The following is a 20833-nucleotide window of genomic DNA, read 5'->3' as shown; positions in this document are numbered from 1 at the left end:
GCTCCTTTAAGCAGCGCTGTGAATCCCCTCTCCTCGCGCACCAGGAAACAAAGAGGGAAGAAAGAGTCTCTTGCCTCTTCCGCAGGTCCAGACTTTTTCCCGGACTCCCTCCCGACTAGTAGTGGCGCATTATCCCCTTCAGGCTGTGTTCACGCCGCCAGCCCCAGTCCTCTCCCTGCGCTCCGACCGAAGCCCGAGCCTCAGCTCCCAGCCCCGCCCGCCCCGGCGGGTGAGCAGACAAGCTTCTTGGGCTGATGAGTGCCGGTCGGCCCCGATCCTCTGTGCGGGAATCTCTCCGCTTTGCCCTCCGCACCCCTGTTGCTGTGCTCACCTCCGCGGCTCCGAAGCTCCCCCCTCCGCCACCCGCAGTCTCCGCCCGCGAAGGGACTTCTAGTGTGTGGAAACCTTTCCTCCTTCACAGCTCCCTCCCACTGGTGCAGGTACCGTCCCTATCCTTTTGTCTCTGTTTATTCTTTTTTCTTTTGCCCTACCCAGGTACGTGGGGAGTTTCTTATCTTTTGGGAGGTCTGAGGTCTTCTGCCAGCGTTCAGTGGGTGTTCTGTAGGAGTTGTTCCACGTGTAGATGTATTTCTGGTATATCTGTAATATTACTTATTTAGCAGATCAAGAATAGTAATATTGTATTAGTGTTGAGCAGAATAGCAGACTGTCCAGGGCTAATTGCTAAGCAATGTCTAAAGTTGTCATTGGCAAGGGAAGGTCTTTTTCTGGAAGCAATATATAGCGGTGATGACGAAGTTGAAAGCATGTGCCCTAATAATAGGAGCAGCTACTTTATTCGTCAGGATGGCTTCTGTCACAAATAAGAGCAAATTTAACTTGAAATGGCTTAAACAATAAGAAAATTTTATTGGTCATGCAACAGAAGTCCCAAGAAAGTACATGGTGATGCAGGCAGTCATTAATCTACCAGTTCATGACATCATTAAAAGACCAGGTTTTATTCTTTTCATTTTTCTGCTCTCTCTTATTCAGTATAGCAGCCTGCCCTCATAATCACAACATGGCTGCAACAATACCAGATAGTGTATCCAAATAGCCAGAAGGGACAAGGATATCTTTCCTAGAAATTCCCCAGCATATCTCCTGTCTTGTCCCACTGGCAAAAAAGGCGGGGATGGGGGTAGGGTGGGTTAATATACTTACCTCCAAATCAATCAACCACTGGTAAAGGAAATGAGATTATTGTGATTGACTTAGAGTGATAGAAATGTATCCAGGAGATGGAGTTAGGATTATCTTTTTTGTTTAATTTTTTATTTTATATTGGAGTATAGTTGATTTACAATGTTATGTTAGTTAGTTTCAGATGTACAGCAAAGTGATTTAGTTATACATATTCATTTATCTATTCTTTTTCAGATTCTTTTCCCATATAGGTTATTAGAGATTATCTTTTCATGCATGCATGAAAATGGAAATGCATATGGAAAACTGAACAAAATTTGGCTTCTGAAAAGCTTCAAAGGCGTTTTTGGTAGGTAACCTACAATGTTTGTTCCATCACCTGTCATCTAAGCTGATGGTTGCTGTGGGCAATGTGATTCCAGTGTTGACAAACCATTTGATTACTTTTAAAATGCTGGAGGTCTGGATGTTTATGTAAGATCTCCCAAGTTTTAAATATTGGCAGTACATTCAAAACAAACATTAAAAGATACTTTTTGGCCAAAATCATTGAGGCCAAATAAAATAAATCTGCAGTCCAGACACATCCTGCTGGTCAGCAGTTTACAACTTCTGGTTTACGTTACTAATTTATTTAACTAAAACTTTTTCTACTTAGAAAGTAATGTTCACTTTAAGCTTACCAGTAACTGAATTATACAAATTTCTATGAAAAAAACAATTTAATTAATAAAGTCTTCATCAGCTGTAGTGAACTTCCAATGACACAGCTAATAAGAATTCCAAAAGATAATGTAGGGTAGGAAAAAGACATGATATAAACCAGAGAACGGTTGTATAATTTTCTTTGTAACTGAGGGTTCTAATTTGACAGTTTCAGGGTTCAAACAATTAAGCTATTGCTAGTTGTGGAATAAGGAGTATACAATTTTCTCCCATCCTTCCCAGTTTCCTGTGATTTCTTGTTTTTTGTTTTCACTAGAGGGTGAATTAATTCCTACTGAATGAGAAAATCAAGGTACTCAAAACCCTTTAACAAATATTAGTCAACATCACAGTAAAAAAGGGGGGGGTGTGTGGGAAAGGTTAGGAAATTCACTTAGAGATTTCAGCTTTATAGCTCTTTCTTTAGAGCCATCCTCTTTTCCATGAGTATAGAGAACAGAAAATTTTAATTCATACAAAGATTATCAAGAGTATGTCTCGAAAGTTTTATGTCTTCAAAGTATAATCAAGAAATAGTAACCTCCTTGAGTGTCCAGAGCGATATTAGTACATTTCTCTTCCATCCAGATTGTCCAGTCTTCTAATTTGATCATTTACCCACCAATCCTTGCTTAGCTGTTACTTCAGACTTCTGGATTGGAGCCCTAAAAAAAGACAGAACTCTTAAATAATGAACTTATCCTAAAAATTTCGATATTACATAACTTTGAACTATTAAGAAATTAAAATGATTTCTCTGTAATCACTCTTCCTATTCTGTAGCTTATTTGATACTTGACCGTGAAGGAGTGGAAACATAAGAGGGTAGAGAAAGGAGAGAAAAACATCACACTGGGATTCAACTATCCACCTGGCCACTTATCAGTTGTAGAGGGTGGGGCATCAGGAGAAGAATTATGCCATGCTGAGTAATTTGTCTGTGGAGAATTTTCTCCATCTCACTATCCCTGGGTAATTTTTCTGAGAAAACAAAGAATATTGGGGTCATCATCACTTTCTAGCAAAGACCCTTACATCTTCTTTCTCTTGGTTTTTGTCCAAGCTTGGAAGGAAGACATATACTAGAACCCAAAATATACTCATATGGACACTGTCCTTAGGGAACATCTTCTAGGAAGACATGGTTAGAACTTCTGTCCTTGATTCTAGGAGGGCTACAAGATTAGAATAGTTTGGTTATAGATCTCTTACCTTCAGGGTAGACATTAGCTTATCCTTGAAAACAGTAGAGGAAAGTCCTTTTGTGTCTTTATGCTATATTAGGGACAAAAATAATGGGAGGGTGTTAGAAATGCTGTGCAATTCCCATGGTTGTGATACTTAGTTCCTTATTTAAATCCTTCCTACCTCCTTGTCACTTATTTTAAATTCTGCCCAGCTCTCAGGGTCCAGTACAAATTCCAACCACTTAGTCAATGGACCTTCCTCTTCCTTTCCCATTCCTACCCCCACTCATTGTCCCCTCACCATACTTCTCTCAGTAGTATTGCCTACTTTGGCACACATAATATATGAGGAGTTAAGTGCTCCATATGCATATGACTTGTTTTCCCACCAAAAATGTAAAAATTATTGAAAAAAATGACCTTAAGTTTTAATTCCCTCTCATTTACTCACAACAAAGTACCAAGTATGAGGGGAATATGTTCAGGATCCACTTGAGCGAATGACTCTACCTGTTACTTCATGAGTGCTTGGCTTTTATTCTGGGTTTGCCTTCATATGCTCCGTTTTTCATACCCTTCCTCCTCTAGAAAACTGTGAGTAATATAGACCTTATTCTGTCTAGAATAAACAAGTAAAGTCTAATTTATAATACAATTTTGTATCCTCCAAAATGAGCGTCTAGAAACTAACCTGTGAAGGAGACAGTTCAACTTGTACAGCAGAACCATTTATCATTTCTTAACAATTATGTAACAGTAGAACTATTTTTAACAGTAAAAAATTAATAGCCATTCTAATTTGTAGATAGTGAGTAGGCCTTCTTTCTCAGATATTCCTATGGGCTATGATATCTCAGGTTAGCTTAGCGTATCCTGAAGGGAACCCAGAGATCTGAAGACACCCTTCACATTGGGCACAAGAGACATTTAAAACACGGCCAGTGACCATCTGATACTCACAAGGAAAGAGAATGACACAGATGTAGGAATTGGCGGTGGAGAAAAATCTGGCTTCGTAATTAGCTAGGAAGAAGGTAAAAAAAAAAAAACTAAAAATGGGGCCTCGAAAACAGGTGCGCTTAACAGAAAGGCTTAAATCACTTTGAGAAATAGAGAACTAGGAATCTTCTAAACCTGTACATTTAATTGCTTTCACTTAGGTGCGCACATGCAGTTCAGAAATAAGCTCAGTGCCAACAGACATATGATGAAGATGGCATTCCATGAAGCAGATCAGTTTTCTTCTTTAATGAATTAGCTTTTCAGACCCAGTAATTCAGGTTGAAGGGTTAAATTTAGTAGTATAATGGAAAGGCAAGCTCGTATTTCGTCTTTTCAAAAAGTTTTGCAGAAGAATCCATATTTCCTGTGAATATTCACACGGATCTGAACATTCTCCTGAAGAAATAATTGGGCATTGTGGGTTATGTCTTTCACTAGTATTCCCCTGAGGTTAGATTGGAAGGGCTTTTTAAGAGAATTTACCAACTCACAACAGAAGCTGGAGGTGCATCCTCCTCTGCCAGAAGGTCAGGTGTGTCAAGCTTCATCTAAAATGAAAAAAATAAAAATTTAAAATGGGTTTATATGAAATCGTGTGTGAAAATTTTGAAAATTGTAAAGCACTATAGAATTTAAAGAATGCTTCATTCAGTAGAAATGAAATTGTAAAAATGAAACAATCAGTGTCCTAATTTCAGCTTCCAAATAAGCACCCGTTTCTGATCATGTGAGCTCAGAACTAAGATGACACTAAGAGATTGGATGGAAAATCACAGTGGCCCAGCTGCTGCATTCTGCTGTGTACAGAGCTATCAGAGATGGGTAAGTTTCCATCAAAAACATTATTACCAATGTCATTGTCATTAGGCAACTGCCACTTAAATTTTTAAACTTGCAGGACACAACTAGGGCATTAAGGATTATACATATTACACAAGTATACATATCATTGTCATTATTGGGATATTGCAAAAGGAATAAGGAATCAACCTAGAATCACACACAGAGAGAGAGAGAGAGAGCTGGCGTCTGCCCTCCCCTTTCTCTTTATTCTCTTTGCGTTTTGTGAACCCCAGCAAAGCAGCCTCTGAATTGTAGAGACTCTTTTGCACTGAACAAAAGGCAAAGGTGAACTTTCTGAATGTGTAGTTCAGAGGCCACAGTCCTTGCTACATACTAACTAGTGAGATGGATTTGTAAAACACTGCTGAGTAGAAATGACAGCCAGCTGGTCAGGACAAGAGTGAGAGAATCACAAACTGGGACCCAGGGCAAACACAGTACAGACTATGGTTCACCTCTTGGGGTTGAACAGCCTTCGCCGTCTGTGGTTTCCTCTTCTGCTTGTGTGGCCCGGTGTCAGTGGTAGACAGTGGCCTGTATGTGAAAGCATATCATATAAACTGACTTAGAAATTCCTTCCCCGTGAGAGGGAGATTCAAGAGAAGTCTGCTAGTGTCCTTTGCCCATTGTCTCATACTTGGTAATTGACTGGGTTTTCATCTGCTCCCTAGGGCACCCTGCAGGTTTTCTTGTCTTGTAATTAATAATCATTACCACTAATTTTCTTTTCCATTCTCTACCAATCCCTGAAACCTAATAATGATGGTGCTGAATCCAACTTTTATGTAAATAATGCCATTTAATTAAAGATTTGTTTTATTCATTCAGTATTTATTAAAAGCCCATTCTGGATGAATAAATCAATTTTGAAAAAATGCTAGAAAGAGACTGTAATGTCAAGATTATCTTTGAAAGACTGACTGATCTATGTGTAAACCTAGACTCCATTACTCACTTTGTAAGACTTTGAACATGTTAGTTTATCTCCCTGAGCTTCTGTTTCCACATCAGTAAAAAAGTGAAGTGCCTGACCTTGCAGGATTGTTGTGAGGATCAATCTATAACACCTTTTCATCTATAAAATGGAAATAATAGTAACTATTATTTCCTTATGAAGATTAACTGACATAATATATGTAAAAGGGCTAAGCAGAGTCCTTGTCATAAAGCTATGATCAATACATTTTAGATACTGTATTTGGAAAATGAGCATAAACATCTTTAATAATGAGAGTTATTATTAATTATAAATGGTGATTAACAGAAGAAAAAAAGGAGATCTTACTGTGAAGAATTTCCCAGTAAAAAGAATAACTAGCCTCTGGTCCAAGAAAAATGTATCTGTACTTATTTCTGAGTATTTGAAGTAAACTAAAATTAAATTGGATAAAAATTCCTTACATTTAAAGTGAGTTAGAGGCCAAAAACGTCCCCAAGGCAAGATAATGCCTACCTCTGGACTTCCTTCTGCTTTCCTCTGGTGCTTTGGTATCGGGTTACTATAGCAAACACCACAAATAGGACGGCCACAGGGAACAGCACCCCAACCACAATGGAGAAATCTGCAACCAAGAGAACGAGGGCCTCGTGAGAATATGGGAAATTCACAAATATACATCACACTGGTCCTTATTTATTTATTTATCACAAACTCCACCTACCTTTTCCCCAAAGGACATGCAGTCCCTGGAAAATCTCTCATAGCCAGTAAAATGAAATATATTTTGATAATGATTATTATAATATTATTTAGATAGAAGAAATTGAGAGGCTGTCTAGGGAAAACATTTTACATGAGGTAGGTAAAGCATTGTACTACTGGGAATTCTTAGAAGGGATGACGTTTGTGATAAATTGAAAACAAAGGGCTGGGAGATCAGAAAGAATATGAAGTAAGGATGCAGAAGAGGAGGGAAACATTATTAAAATTCAGCCTTGGAATAACACCAGTGAAAAGAATCTGAAGACTTGAAATCATATTCCTCTTAGTAGCAAGTAAGAAGCTGAGACGTGAAAAAGAGAATTGATGGATAACTGATAAGTGATAGATAGGATATAAGTGAGTGTCCTGATGTTTGCTCTATAGTGGAATTATTATGGACAAAAAAATTAGGTGACCTTGTGAATTGGGGAATGGTTCTAACAAAGCTTTTTGGTTTATAGGGTGTTTTTTACCTACTAATCCAATTAATGAATGCAACTTCCATCTTTTGCTATCTCATGTATTCATTTCTCTTACAATCATCTGAAAGCACAAAGACCAGGAGGTACACGTTTGAAGAGCAATGCAAACAGCCACTGCTCTCTTATTACAGAGACGGCGGAGATCAGTAAATGAATAATAAGAATGATTTTTGCATAAATGCAAGAAAAGTTCACAGTGTGAGCACACATGCGTGCAGAGAGAGACCTCAAAAGCAGAATTCTAGGTAAGATAATAACCGTTCAGATACCTAATACTCTCTACCCTCCATAAAAATTCCTACCCAAAAAGTCAAAGGAAATAAAGTTCTGAGGCATCTGTGTTAGAAACAGTATAGATGTGTTCAGAATTTTTAAAGTGTACTTGCACTAACAACAGAATTGTAGCTATATTTTCAAAAGAGTGACACGGTCCAGAGGAAATAAAGAGGAACTTGGCAGTACTTCACAGACATCCATAGTTTGAAAGAATGTGGTCTAGAGGTAAAGCTGGGGCATCAAGCAGATGGAGAGTATTATAACAATTAACAGGAAGCAGGTTTAGAGTTGAAGATGTCAGTGATTGAACAAAAAATACAGCCCTTTGTGTTTCTGGAAATGGTGGTCTAGGAAATTTGGACTAGCTCTCTCACTAAAAACAACTAATAAATTAAGAAAAAAATCTTCCTAAAAGCACAGAAGTGCTGAAGAAATAGGGGGAAATTATATTGGAGTGAGAAAATTACTTTGGAGTGAGAAAGCAGGAACTCAGAAACACAGGAAGGAAAACGATCATAAAAGGAAGCTCAGAAATGCAGAAAGGAGTGAAAAGTAAATAAACCAAGAGTGAACCTTAATGTAAACTGTGGACTTTGGATGATCATCACATGTCAATGTAGGTTCATTAATTGTAACAAACGTTCCACTCTGGTTGGGGGACGTTAGCGGTGGGAGACTGTGCATGTGTGGGGCAGGGATATAGGGGAAATCTCTGTACTTTCTGCTCAGTTTTGCTGTGAACCTAAGACTGCTCTAAAATGTAAAGTCTCTATTAAGAATAATAAATGGAAACTTTTATGCTGGCCACTAAAAGAATATAAAATAAATGTATAATCTCCAAATTAATAATAATAAAAATGAAGTGATTAAAATCCTCAGTAAGTCCATAAGAAAACAAGAAAGGAGAGAAAAAGGAACAGGAACCAGGCAGGACAAATAAAAAGCATATAATATAAGATTGTAGATTACACCCAAATATATCAGTAATTACATTTAATGTGAATGGACTAAGTTTTTAAAAACCGATTGAGACTAAAATTTTTAAATGTATCTGTATATTTTTAAATGAGAGACAGATATAAAACGAGGATTCAGAAAGGATGAAAGTAAAAGTATGAAGAAAAAGTTACACCAAAGCAAAAGGGACCAAGAGAAATATGGTAGGTACAGCTATATTTTTCTCCAGGAACTGTGGACTTTAAAAGGCAAGAAGACTAGAGATACACAAAAGCATTTCGTAATAACGAAAGTGTTAATTCACTGGGAAGACATACAATTCTAAACATTATTGTAGATAACAGCATGGTCTCAAATATATAGGTATTGATAGAACCAGAAGTAATAGCCAAATTCACAGTTATGGTGGGGGGTTTTAACACTCTTGACTCAGTAATTGGTACAACAAACAAACAAGATATCAGGAAGGGTTAATATATTACACACAATTAACAAACATGGCATTAAAAACATATGGAAAACACTGCACATAAGTGCAGAACACATATTTTTGTGTTCATAGAATGCTTACAATATGGGCATATGCTGGGTCATAAAGCAAGTGTCAACAAATTTCAGCATATTCTCAACACAGTAGGTTTTCTGATCCCTATGGAATTATACTAAGTATTAATTTAACAAAAGCTAGAAAATCTCCATATGCATGTATGTTAAGAAATATATGTCTAAACAGGGCCAAAGAAGAAAGCAAATAGAAAATAGAAAATAATTTGAAACAAATGATAATGAAAATACCAATTACGATATGGTCTACAAACTGAAAATTAATGAGCCAAAGATTCCTTTCAAGATTTCTTTTAAAGATGAAATAGACTTAAGGAAATAGAATTATATAAAGTAGAAATTGAAATAGCAAAAAAAATGTTAAACAAATCATAAAGAATAAGTTTTAAAATTTTGTTAGGATAATATAAAAAAAGAGAAAAAACAATGCTACAGATACTATTGATATTGAAAAGATAAGTGAGTATTATGAGCAATCTTAAACCAAAACATTGAAATTTAGGTGAAGTAGGAAAATGTCTAGGAAAAATATAACATACTAAAACTCGCATAAGAAGAAATTACATACCTGAAGGGCCTTATAGCTACTAAAGACACTGAATCTTTAACTAAAATATTGTCCAGAATTCTAGGCCTACATGGCTTACTGACAAGTTCTACCAGATATTTAAGGAAAGAGTCTTCCATTCTTACACAAACTCTTCCAGAGAATTTAAATCAATGAAAATGCTCCACTTCATTTAATATGTCTAGCATAACCATGATACTCAAATTTAGCAAGTACAGGCATCACTCATGAACATAAAATAATAGCAAACATCATCCATCAGTATCTGTGAGAGCTATTTCCATGTTGGGTTTATCCAAAGTATGCACAGTTAGATAAATGTTCAAATATCAATTTATTTTGCAATACCAACAGAGTAAAGAGGTAAAAATCTGAACCAATAAATAAAAAGTATTTGATAAAATTCTTAGCAAACTAGAAATAGAAGTGAATTTTCTTGATCAAATGAGAGGATCCAATATGTACAGAATACCTTCAGACAACAGGGCAAAATACTGAAAGTCTTTCCTAAGATTGGGAAAGAGAAAAGAGGCTTGCTATCTCTATTTCTATTCAGCATTGCACAAGAGTACTACTCAGTGAAGGAAAACAAGTATGAGAAATTAAAATTGTGAAGATTAGAGAAGGAACAAAACTGTCATTTTTCTGAAACAGAATGATTGAATATGTAGAAAATCTAATGGAATCTACAAATAAATTACTAAAATTATTAAGAGAGGTTAGCAGAGGTGCTTGATATAAAAATAAATATACAAAAATTAGTTGACCTTCTATATTCTAGTAACAGTTGAAAAATATTTTTTCAAAAAATACCATTTAAAAATACAGTAAAAATTAATTTCTTATAAAACAAACAAAATATATGTAAAATTTCTGTGGTGAAAACCATTAACTATTATTGGGTAAAGAAGACTAAGTAAATGGATAGATATTTCATGTCAGTAGGTTTGGAATTCAATATTTTATATATGCTCATTTTCCACAAGTAAATCTATAGATGTAGTTTACACTAAATTAAAATCCCAACAGGAATTCTGTAACTTGAGAATCTGATGGTAAAATATATGTGGAAATACAAAAGCTAATAGCCAAGACATTCTTGAAGAACAATGTTAAAGGACCTCCTATAAGCTAACAAAATTATTTTAAAGATACAATAATAGAGTGTTATACTGGCATAAGGATAGCCAAATAGGACCACCAGAAAAGAATAGATAACCCAGAACAACACACGTGCGTGGACACATGTGCTTTATTAGAAAACTGGCACTACAGAGCATTAAGGAAGGATGATCTATTTTATGAATAATGGTGTGTCAACTGGGCATCTATCTGAGATAAAAACGAAATTGAACACTTGCATCACACACAAAATAATTCCAGATATGTTATAGACTTAAATTTGAAAAGGCAATACAAAAATCCTTTTTAGAAGATAATATATGGGTATACATTCATAACTTCAGGATAGGAAAATTTTCCTTAAAAAGGACACAAAAAGAAAAAAAACTAATCATCAAGGAAATGATTAACAAATTGACTACATTACAATTAAAAGCTTCTTTAGAGCTTCCCTGGTGGTGCAGTGGTTAAGAATCCGCCTGCCAATGCAGGGGACACGGGTTCAAGCCCTGGTCCGGGAAGATCCCACATGCCACAGAGCAACTAAGCCTGTGCACCACAACTACTGAGCCTGTGCTCCAGAGCCCGTGAGCCACAACTACTGAAGCTCGCGCGCCTAGAGCCCGTGCTCCGCAACAAGAGAAGCCACCGCAGTGAGAAGCCCCCGCACTTCAACGAAGAGTAGCCCCCACTTGCAACTAGAGAAAGTCCGCGAGCAGCAACAAAGACCCAATGCAGCCAAGAATAGATTTAAGAAAATAATAATAATATAAAAAGCTTCTTTAATCACATGACATCACGAAGAGAGTGAGAAAACACAGAATGAAGGGAGTTATTTGCAGCATATATAACTGAAAAAATAGCTTATATCAAGAATATATTAAAACTTACACAAGTTATTAAGGGGTCAGGGGAGACACCCAATAGAAGAATAAACAAAATGGCTTGAACAAATGCTTTGCAAAAAACAAAATCCAAATGGCCAAAAAATAAGAAAAGATTTTAGTAGTAGTAGTAGTAGTAGTTATAAAGAGCAAGTCAACCTAATCCCACATTCAAAGAAGGATCACACATACTGAAGAAAAACAGCGCAGGGAAATACAAGAGACAGGGTGAAAAAACAACTCAACTCAAAAGAAATAGAGATAATCTAGAGAACAAAGTGAACCTACAAAAATTATGTCATATTCTTAGAGTTTTATGAGGATATTATATCTAGTATACATTCAGTCAAGGCTGCTATGAAAATGGAACAGTCATAAAGCAAGAAAATTTGGAAAATTAAAATAAAATGACAAATATAAAATTTCAAGAAATCTTTTTGTATGTAGCATAAAAACATAAGAATGTGGAAAATATGATTAAAAAGTTGCTGGGGAGACTTTGGGGATTAATATTGTGGATTCAATATCTACAGAATAGGAATTCCAAGAGGAGTGGGAAAAAGACAATGAAATCTTACATAACAGGAAATAAAAGCTTGGAAGAGGAGAGTAATTTTCTCACATTAGATGTGCAATATTACTTACTGAAGACCACGGAAGAACCATCGCAATCAGGAGGGGCCCATCCTTCTTTACATTGACATTGGAGCTCGTGGTCACACACCTAGAGGAGCAATGATCCTGTTAGTTTTCTCACTGGACTAATCCCCAACCCGAGGGTCAATTCATCCATAATTAAGTCCAATCCAAAAAAAGAATGACCTCTGCTCTGTAGCCTTTCAACTGTCTACATAATGTATGAATCAGTAATAGGAATTTCAGTACCAGGTTCTTTTTTTTTTTTTTTTTGCTGTATGCGGGCCTCTCACTGTTGTGGCCTCTCCCGTTGCAGAGCACAGGCTCCGGACGCGCAGGCTTAGCGGCCATGGCTCACGGGCCCAGCCGCTCTGCGGCATGTGGGATCTTCCCAGACCGGGGCACGAACCCGTGTCCCCTGCATCGGCAGGCGGACCCTCAACCACTGCGCCACCAGGGAAGCCCAGTACCAGGTTCTTTGAAGGAATTTTTCATTGAATCAAACTAGTGAGGAGTCAGATAATAATTTTAATCATTCAACGCTGAAACATCATTTTAACATCATCCAAACTGTCTGACCTAAAATGACACAAGATTCAGCAAGCTTGGGGAAATGTTGTCAAGACTTACAGCATGTCCTTTGCATTTAGAGGAGCAATTGGCCGATTTGTACGTTCTTTCGACATCCACACATTCTGCATTAATGCAAACCTGAAAGTGATATGAAAAACACAAAGTAGACATGAATGTCCAGTGGTTTCAGTTCTGCAAACTGTTGACTCTTTGATATTTAGCCTTGTATTTTTAGCTACTATTATTGTTATCAAACTTGCCTTTTTATTAGGGAAATCACCGAATCCTTTTGAAAATAGGAATATGGAATCTAGATAATTTTTATAATAAAATATTTAGGAAGTCCTCTTTAAAGAAGATTTCCTTACTTCACGTCATATCTCATGGGTCATCTTTAATGCACCTCTTTAGTCCAACTCTGAAGACTGAGAGCACTGAGCTAAGCATTGCACATGGTACAAGGTACGCATCCTAAACAAAAATACTATGGAAAACATGGTAATATCACATCATCTCCAATATTAAGATAATTATCATTTATGTAAAAATAAATAGTATTGTTATGATTTTTTTCATTCTTATCATCAGAATAGCTCTCATTTATTGAGACCGTACCAATTTGGGGGAAATAAAGTTTACCTAAATTTAACAACCTAGTGCTAAGCACATAATAGGCACTTATTACATAACATTGAAGGGAAGAATGCAGTCATGTATACATGAATGGCATAAACATTGCTTTGAAAACTGTGCTCCATGAAACACAAGGAGGCCTTGAGAAGCAAGCAAACAAAATGAACAAACAACCAGAACATTTTGAGTAAAAGCCACCATTTCAATGTACCTTATTCTCTCCACACTTGGTTCCATTGGCTACTATGCTGATTTCTTGACTGCTGTCTTCAGGTTCAAATGTTTTACATGTCAGGAACGTTATTATACGTCCTTTCCAGAGCAGATAATCTGACCCACCATTACAGAACAACTTCCCACACATGGCATCACTGAAGAAAAGCCAAAATTTGCTGCCTTTGAAATAGCAGGATCCAAAATGCAGTTTTATACAAATGTAAATCAGCTCCCTATCGATATTTAACTAATGGTATTTCCCCCTATGGCAGAGACGTCTAGTTCTCCTTTATACCAATTTCCCCCTTATTCTTCAGTAATAGAACCACTGAATAATAGCAAGGCACAATGTTGCTCAAAAGAAAAATCCCATGTCTCCCATATTCCCAAAGTTTGGCCAGTTGCCTAAATTCTAGTTAATTGGAAGGAAGCAGAATCTTAACTGCAGATTCTTGAGGGTGGCCTTACGTGAGGGTATATGTCCTCTTCTCAATATTTTCTCCTTTTTGCTTATTGGAATATGACGGTTGGAGTCGGAGAAGCCATCACAGACTGAGAGAAACATTTGGGAAAGGAGATCCTACGTATGATGGAGCAAGAAGCTATAAGGAGGATGGACGTCTAACATCATGGAGGGCGCCTAGGAAATCAGATTCTGTCATGTTTCAGCTCAGGTTATTTACTGCCATGAAGGACAGCAGAATAATTCTCTCGACTATAGTTGTATCAGTGTAAGGCTGAGCCTTGGTTGTCACTCCAAGGCATCGTGTGTTACTGGAAGAACCCCTGAAAATTCAGATGAAACTGCTCAGTGCTCCCTAAAGCCTTGCCTTCACTAGCAAGGAGAAGAAAGTCATCGCCAACAAAATTGGAATCAATTGCTTTATGCAGAATTTAGAGGAATGCTGTGAAAAACTCTTCTGAGAGTGGTAGAATCAGATTCTTCGCATGTCTCTAAGGCTTTTAGAAAAGACCATTGAGGAGTGGAGAAAGGCATGCATTCTCTCCAGACTTGAGGGGGGTGTTTTTCTTGAATCATTTAGGTAGAGCTTTATGAGGAAGGCTCTAGGACACAGGGACTTGCAGGCTTACTTCCCACTACAGCCAAAGACTATCAAGAAGTGACCAGGAGGTCAGCCTGTGGGAAGAAATGAAATGCTTGTGCCTCTGGTTGCAGAAATTATCCAGTGTTCACACAAAGTTATACAGGACAAGGGTGTATACACTCTACAGAGGTCAGATGGAGTTACCCTAGTCTCTTTTCCCTGTCACGACCTCTCAGACTAAATATTGCCACACTCCCACCCCACTCGCCCACACATATTGCCTTTTACATAATCTTCCCTGATTTCCTGTAAAGAAGAGCCCACAGGGTATGATTATCTTTGAGGCTTAGACTCCCCAAGAGATGACCTTCTGTCCAAAATATAGTTTGTTTGGTAACATCTATCATTGAGAAAAATCAGTGTTATTTTAATAGAAAATCTTTGAGAAATGCTGATTTTTTTCATTCAATCTCTGGTTACACATTAGTTTGTATGTGTAAAATTTGGAGCAGGAATAAAGTTTAATCTATTATCATTTGAATTTTAAAAGTCATCTTAAAATTGCAGAATCAAAGGAAAATATATAGAAAAATCTCAAGTTCATTGCTTATGGTGTTCTATCATTTTTTTCAGACTATCAACACAAAAAGGAAAACAAATTCTTTAGGTAAATTGTCAATCTTTCCCTTACTGTATTTTTTCTTTATGGAATGCCATGGCAAGTTTAAATAAAACTGTACAATCATCATATTGCTTATTTCTCTGAGTAGATACATATTTATACCCTAGAATCATAATGAAAGACGCTTGATGGAAAAGCATCTAAAGTATACTGGAGAATCAGTTTACAAATTTCCAGCCAGGCCCATTTAACTATTGCATGCTCGGTCTCAAACATTCATTCTATTTAACAACAGCTGTACTTGGTGTCCTTTGAAGCATCCATTATGAGAGACTGGAAAAAGGGGATCATTCCCTATTTGTCTTTTTAACTCACTGCCTAGCCTAAAATATAGCATATAATAGTCACTCAATGAATGTTTATCAAATGAATAATGTCCAAATTCACTTTCTCTTTAAATGGGATAAATCAGAATATGTCAAAATGAGCACTAAGGTTCAAATAACAAGGCCACTTACTTTTCTTTACAGGGAATGCGTGTGTCATCCACTTTTCGACAGTACCCGTAACTTGACCCTCGTTCATTCCTGCTAAAACATGACTTATCTGCAACCTGGGTTCCTGGGACCAGGCATAGTCAGTAGGCACACAGTTGAAAAGAAAAGAGATAAATAGTTCAGTGCCATAAAGGATTCATGAAACAGAAAACCAGCATGAGGAATACGATTTTAGCATCATCCCCTTGACCCTTCTTGGAAATATAGGTTGCACTAATTTGATATCAAGAGAGGTGGTGTAAGAGCTGTGTGATCTTTGGCAAGTGCCTTAACCTCTTGGTTTGCTCTGTGTAAAAATGAGGATTCTATAATAGTACCTCCCCCACAGCGTTATTATGAGAATTAAATGAGTTAATATATGTGAGCCACTGAGAAGAGTGCCTGGTCTGTAGTACGTGGTTCAGAAAGAAAATGCTGGCTGAAAATCCTTTGTAAATAAATAATACCTGGGTACTATTGCTAAGGAAATGAGCACATTTTCTTTTTAGGTTGCACACACATTTTTCCAAATTCTTTGTGAAAAGATTGTACTAATTCATACTCTTACCAGAGCACATTAAACTAAGTGTTTTGTCACATCCTCACCAACACTAAACATTAACTGTAACAAAGCTTTGCAATTTAACAAGTATAGAAGATTAACTTGTCTTCATTTATATTTCTTACCATATATTGCATGTGCTGATGTATTAATAGTGTTTCATACTTCTTGCTAGTGAGTTAAAATGATTTTAATGTTTATTAAACACTTGTACTTCTTTATGATGAATTGCCTGTTTATTCCTTGGTCACATTTTCAATATTTGGAATTCCAAATGATTTATAGGAGGTTAAAGACAGTGATTTTTCCCCCTTATATGTGTTATAAGACTTCTCAAACTTTGAACTAATTTAAAATAAATGTGTGATCCTTGTGAATTGTACAATTTGAAATTTTATTTAGGCAAATCTATTTTTCTGGTCTTTTATAAAGGCCACCTTTAAATATATGATTTTTTTTTTTTTTTTTTTTTTTTTTTCAGTATGTGGGCCTCTCACTGTTGTGGCCTCTCCCGTTGCGGAGCACAGGCTCTGGATGCGCAGGCTCAGCGGCCATGGCTCACAGGCCCAGCAGCTCCGTGGCATGTGGGATCTTCCCAGACCGGGGCACGAACCCGTGTCCCCTGCACTGGCAGGCAGACTCTCAACCACTGCGCCACCAGGGAAGCCCTAAATATATGATTTGAAAGTTCTTCTCTATTCCAATATTGGATAAATATATTCAACATTAATTCAGTAGATCACTTGGAACATTTACTAGAGTCAGGCACTGTGCTAGGATACACTGGGAATAACAACTATGAACAAAACAGTGTCTGGGTACTAGAAAACTTACAGATTTGTAAGGGAGGTGATATTGAAGGGTCAGGCAAAAAGAAGAAAGTAATAGTTTTTATCGCAGTGATTTATAGCCAAGTAACAAAGGAGATGTTCAGAGCTTCATCTCTGTGCTGAAGATTTCCTTTCCCCAGGTTTCTGCCATATACTGAAGTTAGCCAAGGAAGTACAAGGTCTTTAACCAGCAGAGCCATCTTTGCTTGCACCTGTAACTTAGCACGTCCATCTGCATTACCTATAAACTGGAGGAGAGCCAGAACCGAATTCCAGACCATCAGAGCACTTCCTGATGCACCAATGGTATCAAGCTTTCTCCTCAAATTGTGTCTCAGCTCACCCTAGCCTGATACAGAGGCTTTCATTCAGGGATTTTTCTAGGTTCCTGTTAATTTATTTCCCAGGTTTCTTTTTTTCTGGGTGTACTGTCAATCAGTGATTTTTGTTGCTTTCCTTCATCTTGTCTTATGTATATTTTCAGGAATTACGGAAAGTTTCCAGCATATGATAACCTTCTTCAAATATTTTTAGGAATATGTATTTTCCCTGTTAAAAATAGTCCTTCAGCCATTTAAGTAGTAATCTGGAAATGTAGCAGAAAATGGTATGAAAATTAAATATATGTACACAATATACATCATATCCAGGAAGTCCAAAGAATTGATATTTTAAAAATTGCTCTTCTAATCAAGTTATTTAGCATAATTTAAATTTGGGTTTAAAGTCTTTGAAGATTCTTAAGTTATGCTTTTATTTTTAATTTCTTTTTTATGGTATAATCAGAGAATATGACCTCTAAAATTCTGGTATTATGGACAAAATAAACATTTTAAAAACTTTCAATTTTCCTCACTGCTCCTTTGCATTCCACCCCTATACACACACACACACACACACACACACACACACACACACAAAATTCCAAGGGTCTGCTTAACTGGGAAGGATTTTGCTTAGAGCTGCCAGATAAACTACAGGACATCCAGTTAAATTTAAATTCCAGATAAAGACTTTTTTTCAGCATAAGTCTCACCCAAATATTGCATGAGACATACTGAAACTTAAAAAAAAAACTGTTAATCTGAAATTCAAATTTAACTGGACTGTCCTTATTTTTATTTGCTAAATCTAGCAGCACCAAAATTCTCCACTTACCCAGGATTTTGAGCAGTCAGTGGCACAGTTTCTAAGATGGAAGAAAGGGACAGGATGCTACTTTGGCCATGATTAAACACTGTCACTTGGAGCGATACGATTTTCCTTTGTATGTACAAAGGTAGTGCCAGCATCACTGGGGTGTGTCCTCCTACCTGGTCCCCACAGCTCGGTGCACTGCTCCTCCAGGGTGGGGCACATCCCCATCAAGCAGTAGCCCTTCCCATTTTGGCAAGGGAAGCCATTGACTTGGAATCGATCATCAGGGCAAAGACCAGATTTGCCATCACACATTTCGGGCAGGTCACACTCATGTTTTGCGGGTCTGCACACCTCGCCAGCCTTTTTAAACTATAGGGAAATAAAATCGGAGAGAAAGCTTTTTTTCCACCTGACTTAACCCTAATATCTCAAATTGATTCAAATAATATTTTCCCTGTGGCCTTTTTTTGGCAACGTAGTTAGAGGCATCGTTCTATTTTAGTTCACGTTTTCATTGTATAAGCTAAAGCCATCTCCTATGATGTCTCTTCTATTGACGTTGGCCAAGCCCTGAGTTTTTAAGCAATCAATATTTCTGAATTTGTAGAGCAAGCATTATAGAAATAACAATGAAAAACTACAGAAGAAAACTGAGCAATATCTTAGATGGAAAGAAGGAAGTTATTTCTCCCTTTGTTGAACGCATCTTTGACAAGCTTTTCAAGGCGATGTAAATCTGCAGCTTCAGAGATTTATTGGTGAAGTAAATCTTCCATAATAAGGAAGATAAGTTTATAAGCCCAGATCAGCATGCTCTGAGACTTTCCCAGGCATAGAGTTTCCTAATCCTTAATTCCTTTTATTGTATGTTCAGATATTTCTTTTCAACTCACGTCTTTCTATGGAATGATTTATCAGAAGGAGGGAACAACCAAATATTCATTTCATGTGTTAATTCCATTGTGATCTATTACTGCGAGTCTTGCTCTTATGAGCTCAGAGAAACCTTAGGAAAAGAAATTCTGCCATTCATACAAATCTGAAGAAGCCTGTGTGGATATTGGAAGCATACCCTTCTCTAGTTGAAGTGAGAAGGCATGCGCTCATATCATCAAAAGACTTTCCAGGGCTTCCCTGGTGGCGCAGTGGTTGAGAGTCCGCCTGCCGATACAGGGGACGCAGGTTCGTGCCCCGGTCCGGGAAGATCCCACATGCCGCGGAGCGGCTGGGCCCGTGGGCCATGGCTGCTGGGCCTACGCGTCTGGAGCCTGTGCTCCGCAGCAGGAGAGGCCACAGCAGTGAGAGGCCCGCGTACCGCAAAAAAAAAAAAAAAAAAAAGACTTTCCATATCTTTACGCTGGTGGCAGAATGTGCCAAAACTAAGATCCAGCACAGCCAAATAAATAAATAAATATTTTTAAAAGAAACCAAATTTTCATCAGAGCATATGAGACCCTCCAAATTCAAGCCCCCTCTACTCCAGTCAGACTAGCTTTCTTACCAGATGTCACAAAAACCATGCTTATATATCTTCTTTTCTTTCTTCTTTCTCCCTGCCTGCTCACTTGGAATTTTTTCTTTCTATTTATCTAAAATCTCCTCTGACCTCTTCAATGCAAATCACTGTCCCTCTTTTCTACATGTGGTAGGAAAAGAGCCCTGAATTTGCATTTGAAAGATACAGGTTTGAATCTTGGCTCTGCCAGTGGCTAGATGTGTACCCTTAGCAAATGGATTTAATCTCTCTGAAAATCCATTTCCCGATCCAGTATTAACTTTATAAGGTCATTATGAACATTAAGTGAAAATATATGTGGAAACTATTACCCATATAATGGCCATCTGTCATTATAATATCTATCTGAGCATTTAATCATGTATCATATTTTCATCGTTTTAGTTATGTATATCATCACCCTAAAGAAATAGCAAGTTTTTTGAAGTCAAATACTAGTTTTCTTTATCACCCATAATCTCTAACAAACAAGACTTAATAAATACTTGTTGAATACTACTTAAATTCTCAAATTTTCTTCATTTTGGCCTCCTTTATTTGTTTCCTCTCCCTCCAACATTAAAAAAAAGAAAAAAGAAACAAACAAAAAACAACCTATCTCAAACACTGCCTATAACCTGGCATGCCATCTGCACATTTCTTTTACAGATGGTTATTGGGCTTTTAAAATGAACACAATTCTGTGTTAGGTGAGCATGAATCAGACTCCAGACATTAAGAATCAGTCTAACTAAGAAGACACAAAAACAAATAATCACAATAGAGAATTCTCTGCAACAGCAGAATGTAACATGCTGAACTATAACTGGAAGAGAAAGTCAAAAAAGCCCCACAGAGAAAATGACACGACATCCTCATCTTATGTCTTTTTTCTAAGAATTTCACCCGGAAGTGACTTCAAAGGTTGAAGATAGAGGAGCCCCTATATTATTAAAATTAAAAGCTTTTCCACTACACCATATTAAAGTGGGAAATAAAATTCATATTTCATGGCAAGACAAAGAAAATTTAAACATAAATTGTCTCTCCCTCTGACCTCCTCTCTCCCCATACAGTGCACTGTGTACCTGCATTAGGCATTG

The 20833-nt window shown here is 37.1% G+C and overlaps 1 protein-coding gene across 7 annotated transcripts in view; it reads right to left on the bottom strand.

Moving 5' to 3' along the window:
- Positions 1–846: 846 nt before the first annotated feature.
- ADAM28 (ADAM metallopeptidase domain 28) overlaps positions 847–20833 on the bottom strand; it is a 59629-nt gene continuing 39642 nt past the window's right edge. For 3 of the 7 annotated variants that reach the window (XM_081236480.1, XM_081236484.1, XM_081236485.1), the window contains 11 exons: positions 18409–18604; positions 15686–15788; positions 13495–13654; positions 12708–12788; positions 12087–12165; positions 6340–6448; positions 5342–5420; positions 4535–4591; positions 4002–4064; positions 3067–3129; positions 847–2519 (listed from right to left, as the gene is read on the bottom strand). In XM_081236480.1, the coding sequence (XP_081092606.1) occupies positions 2499–2519; positions 3067–3129; positions 4002–4064; positions 4535–4591; positions 5342–5420; positions 6340–6448; positions 12087–12165; positions 12708–12788; positions 13495–13654; positions 15686–15788; positions 18409–18604 (1011 nt within the window). In that variant the 3' untranslated portion in view covers positions 847–2498. Of the gene's footprint in view, positions 2520–3066; positions 3130–4001; positions 4065–4526; positions 4592–5336; positions 5421–6339; positions 6449–12086; positions 12166–12707; positions 12789–13494; positions 13655–15685; positions 15789–18408; positions 18605–20833 lie in introns of those variants that run through there. The other 4 variants (XM_081236483.1, XM_081236481.1, XM_081236482.1 and 1 more) reach the window with 4 other exon arrangements.

This window comes from Mesoplodon bidens, assembly GCF_964165515.1.
Source record: "Mesoplodon bidens genome assembly, chromosome: 6".
NCBI lineage: Eukaryota > Metazoa > Chordata > Mammalia > Artiodactyla > Ziphiidae > Mesoplodon > Mesoplodon bidens.
Note: the sequence above shows the minus strand (reverse complement) of the source record. Positions and strands in the feature narration are given on the sequence as shown.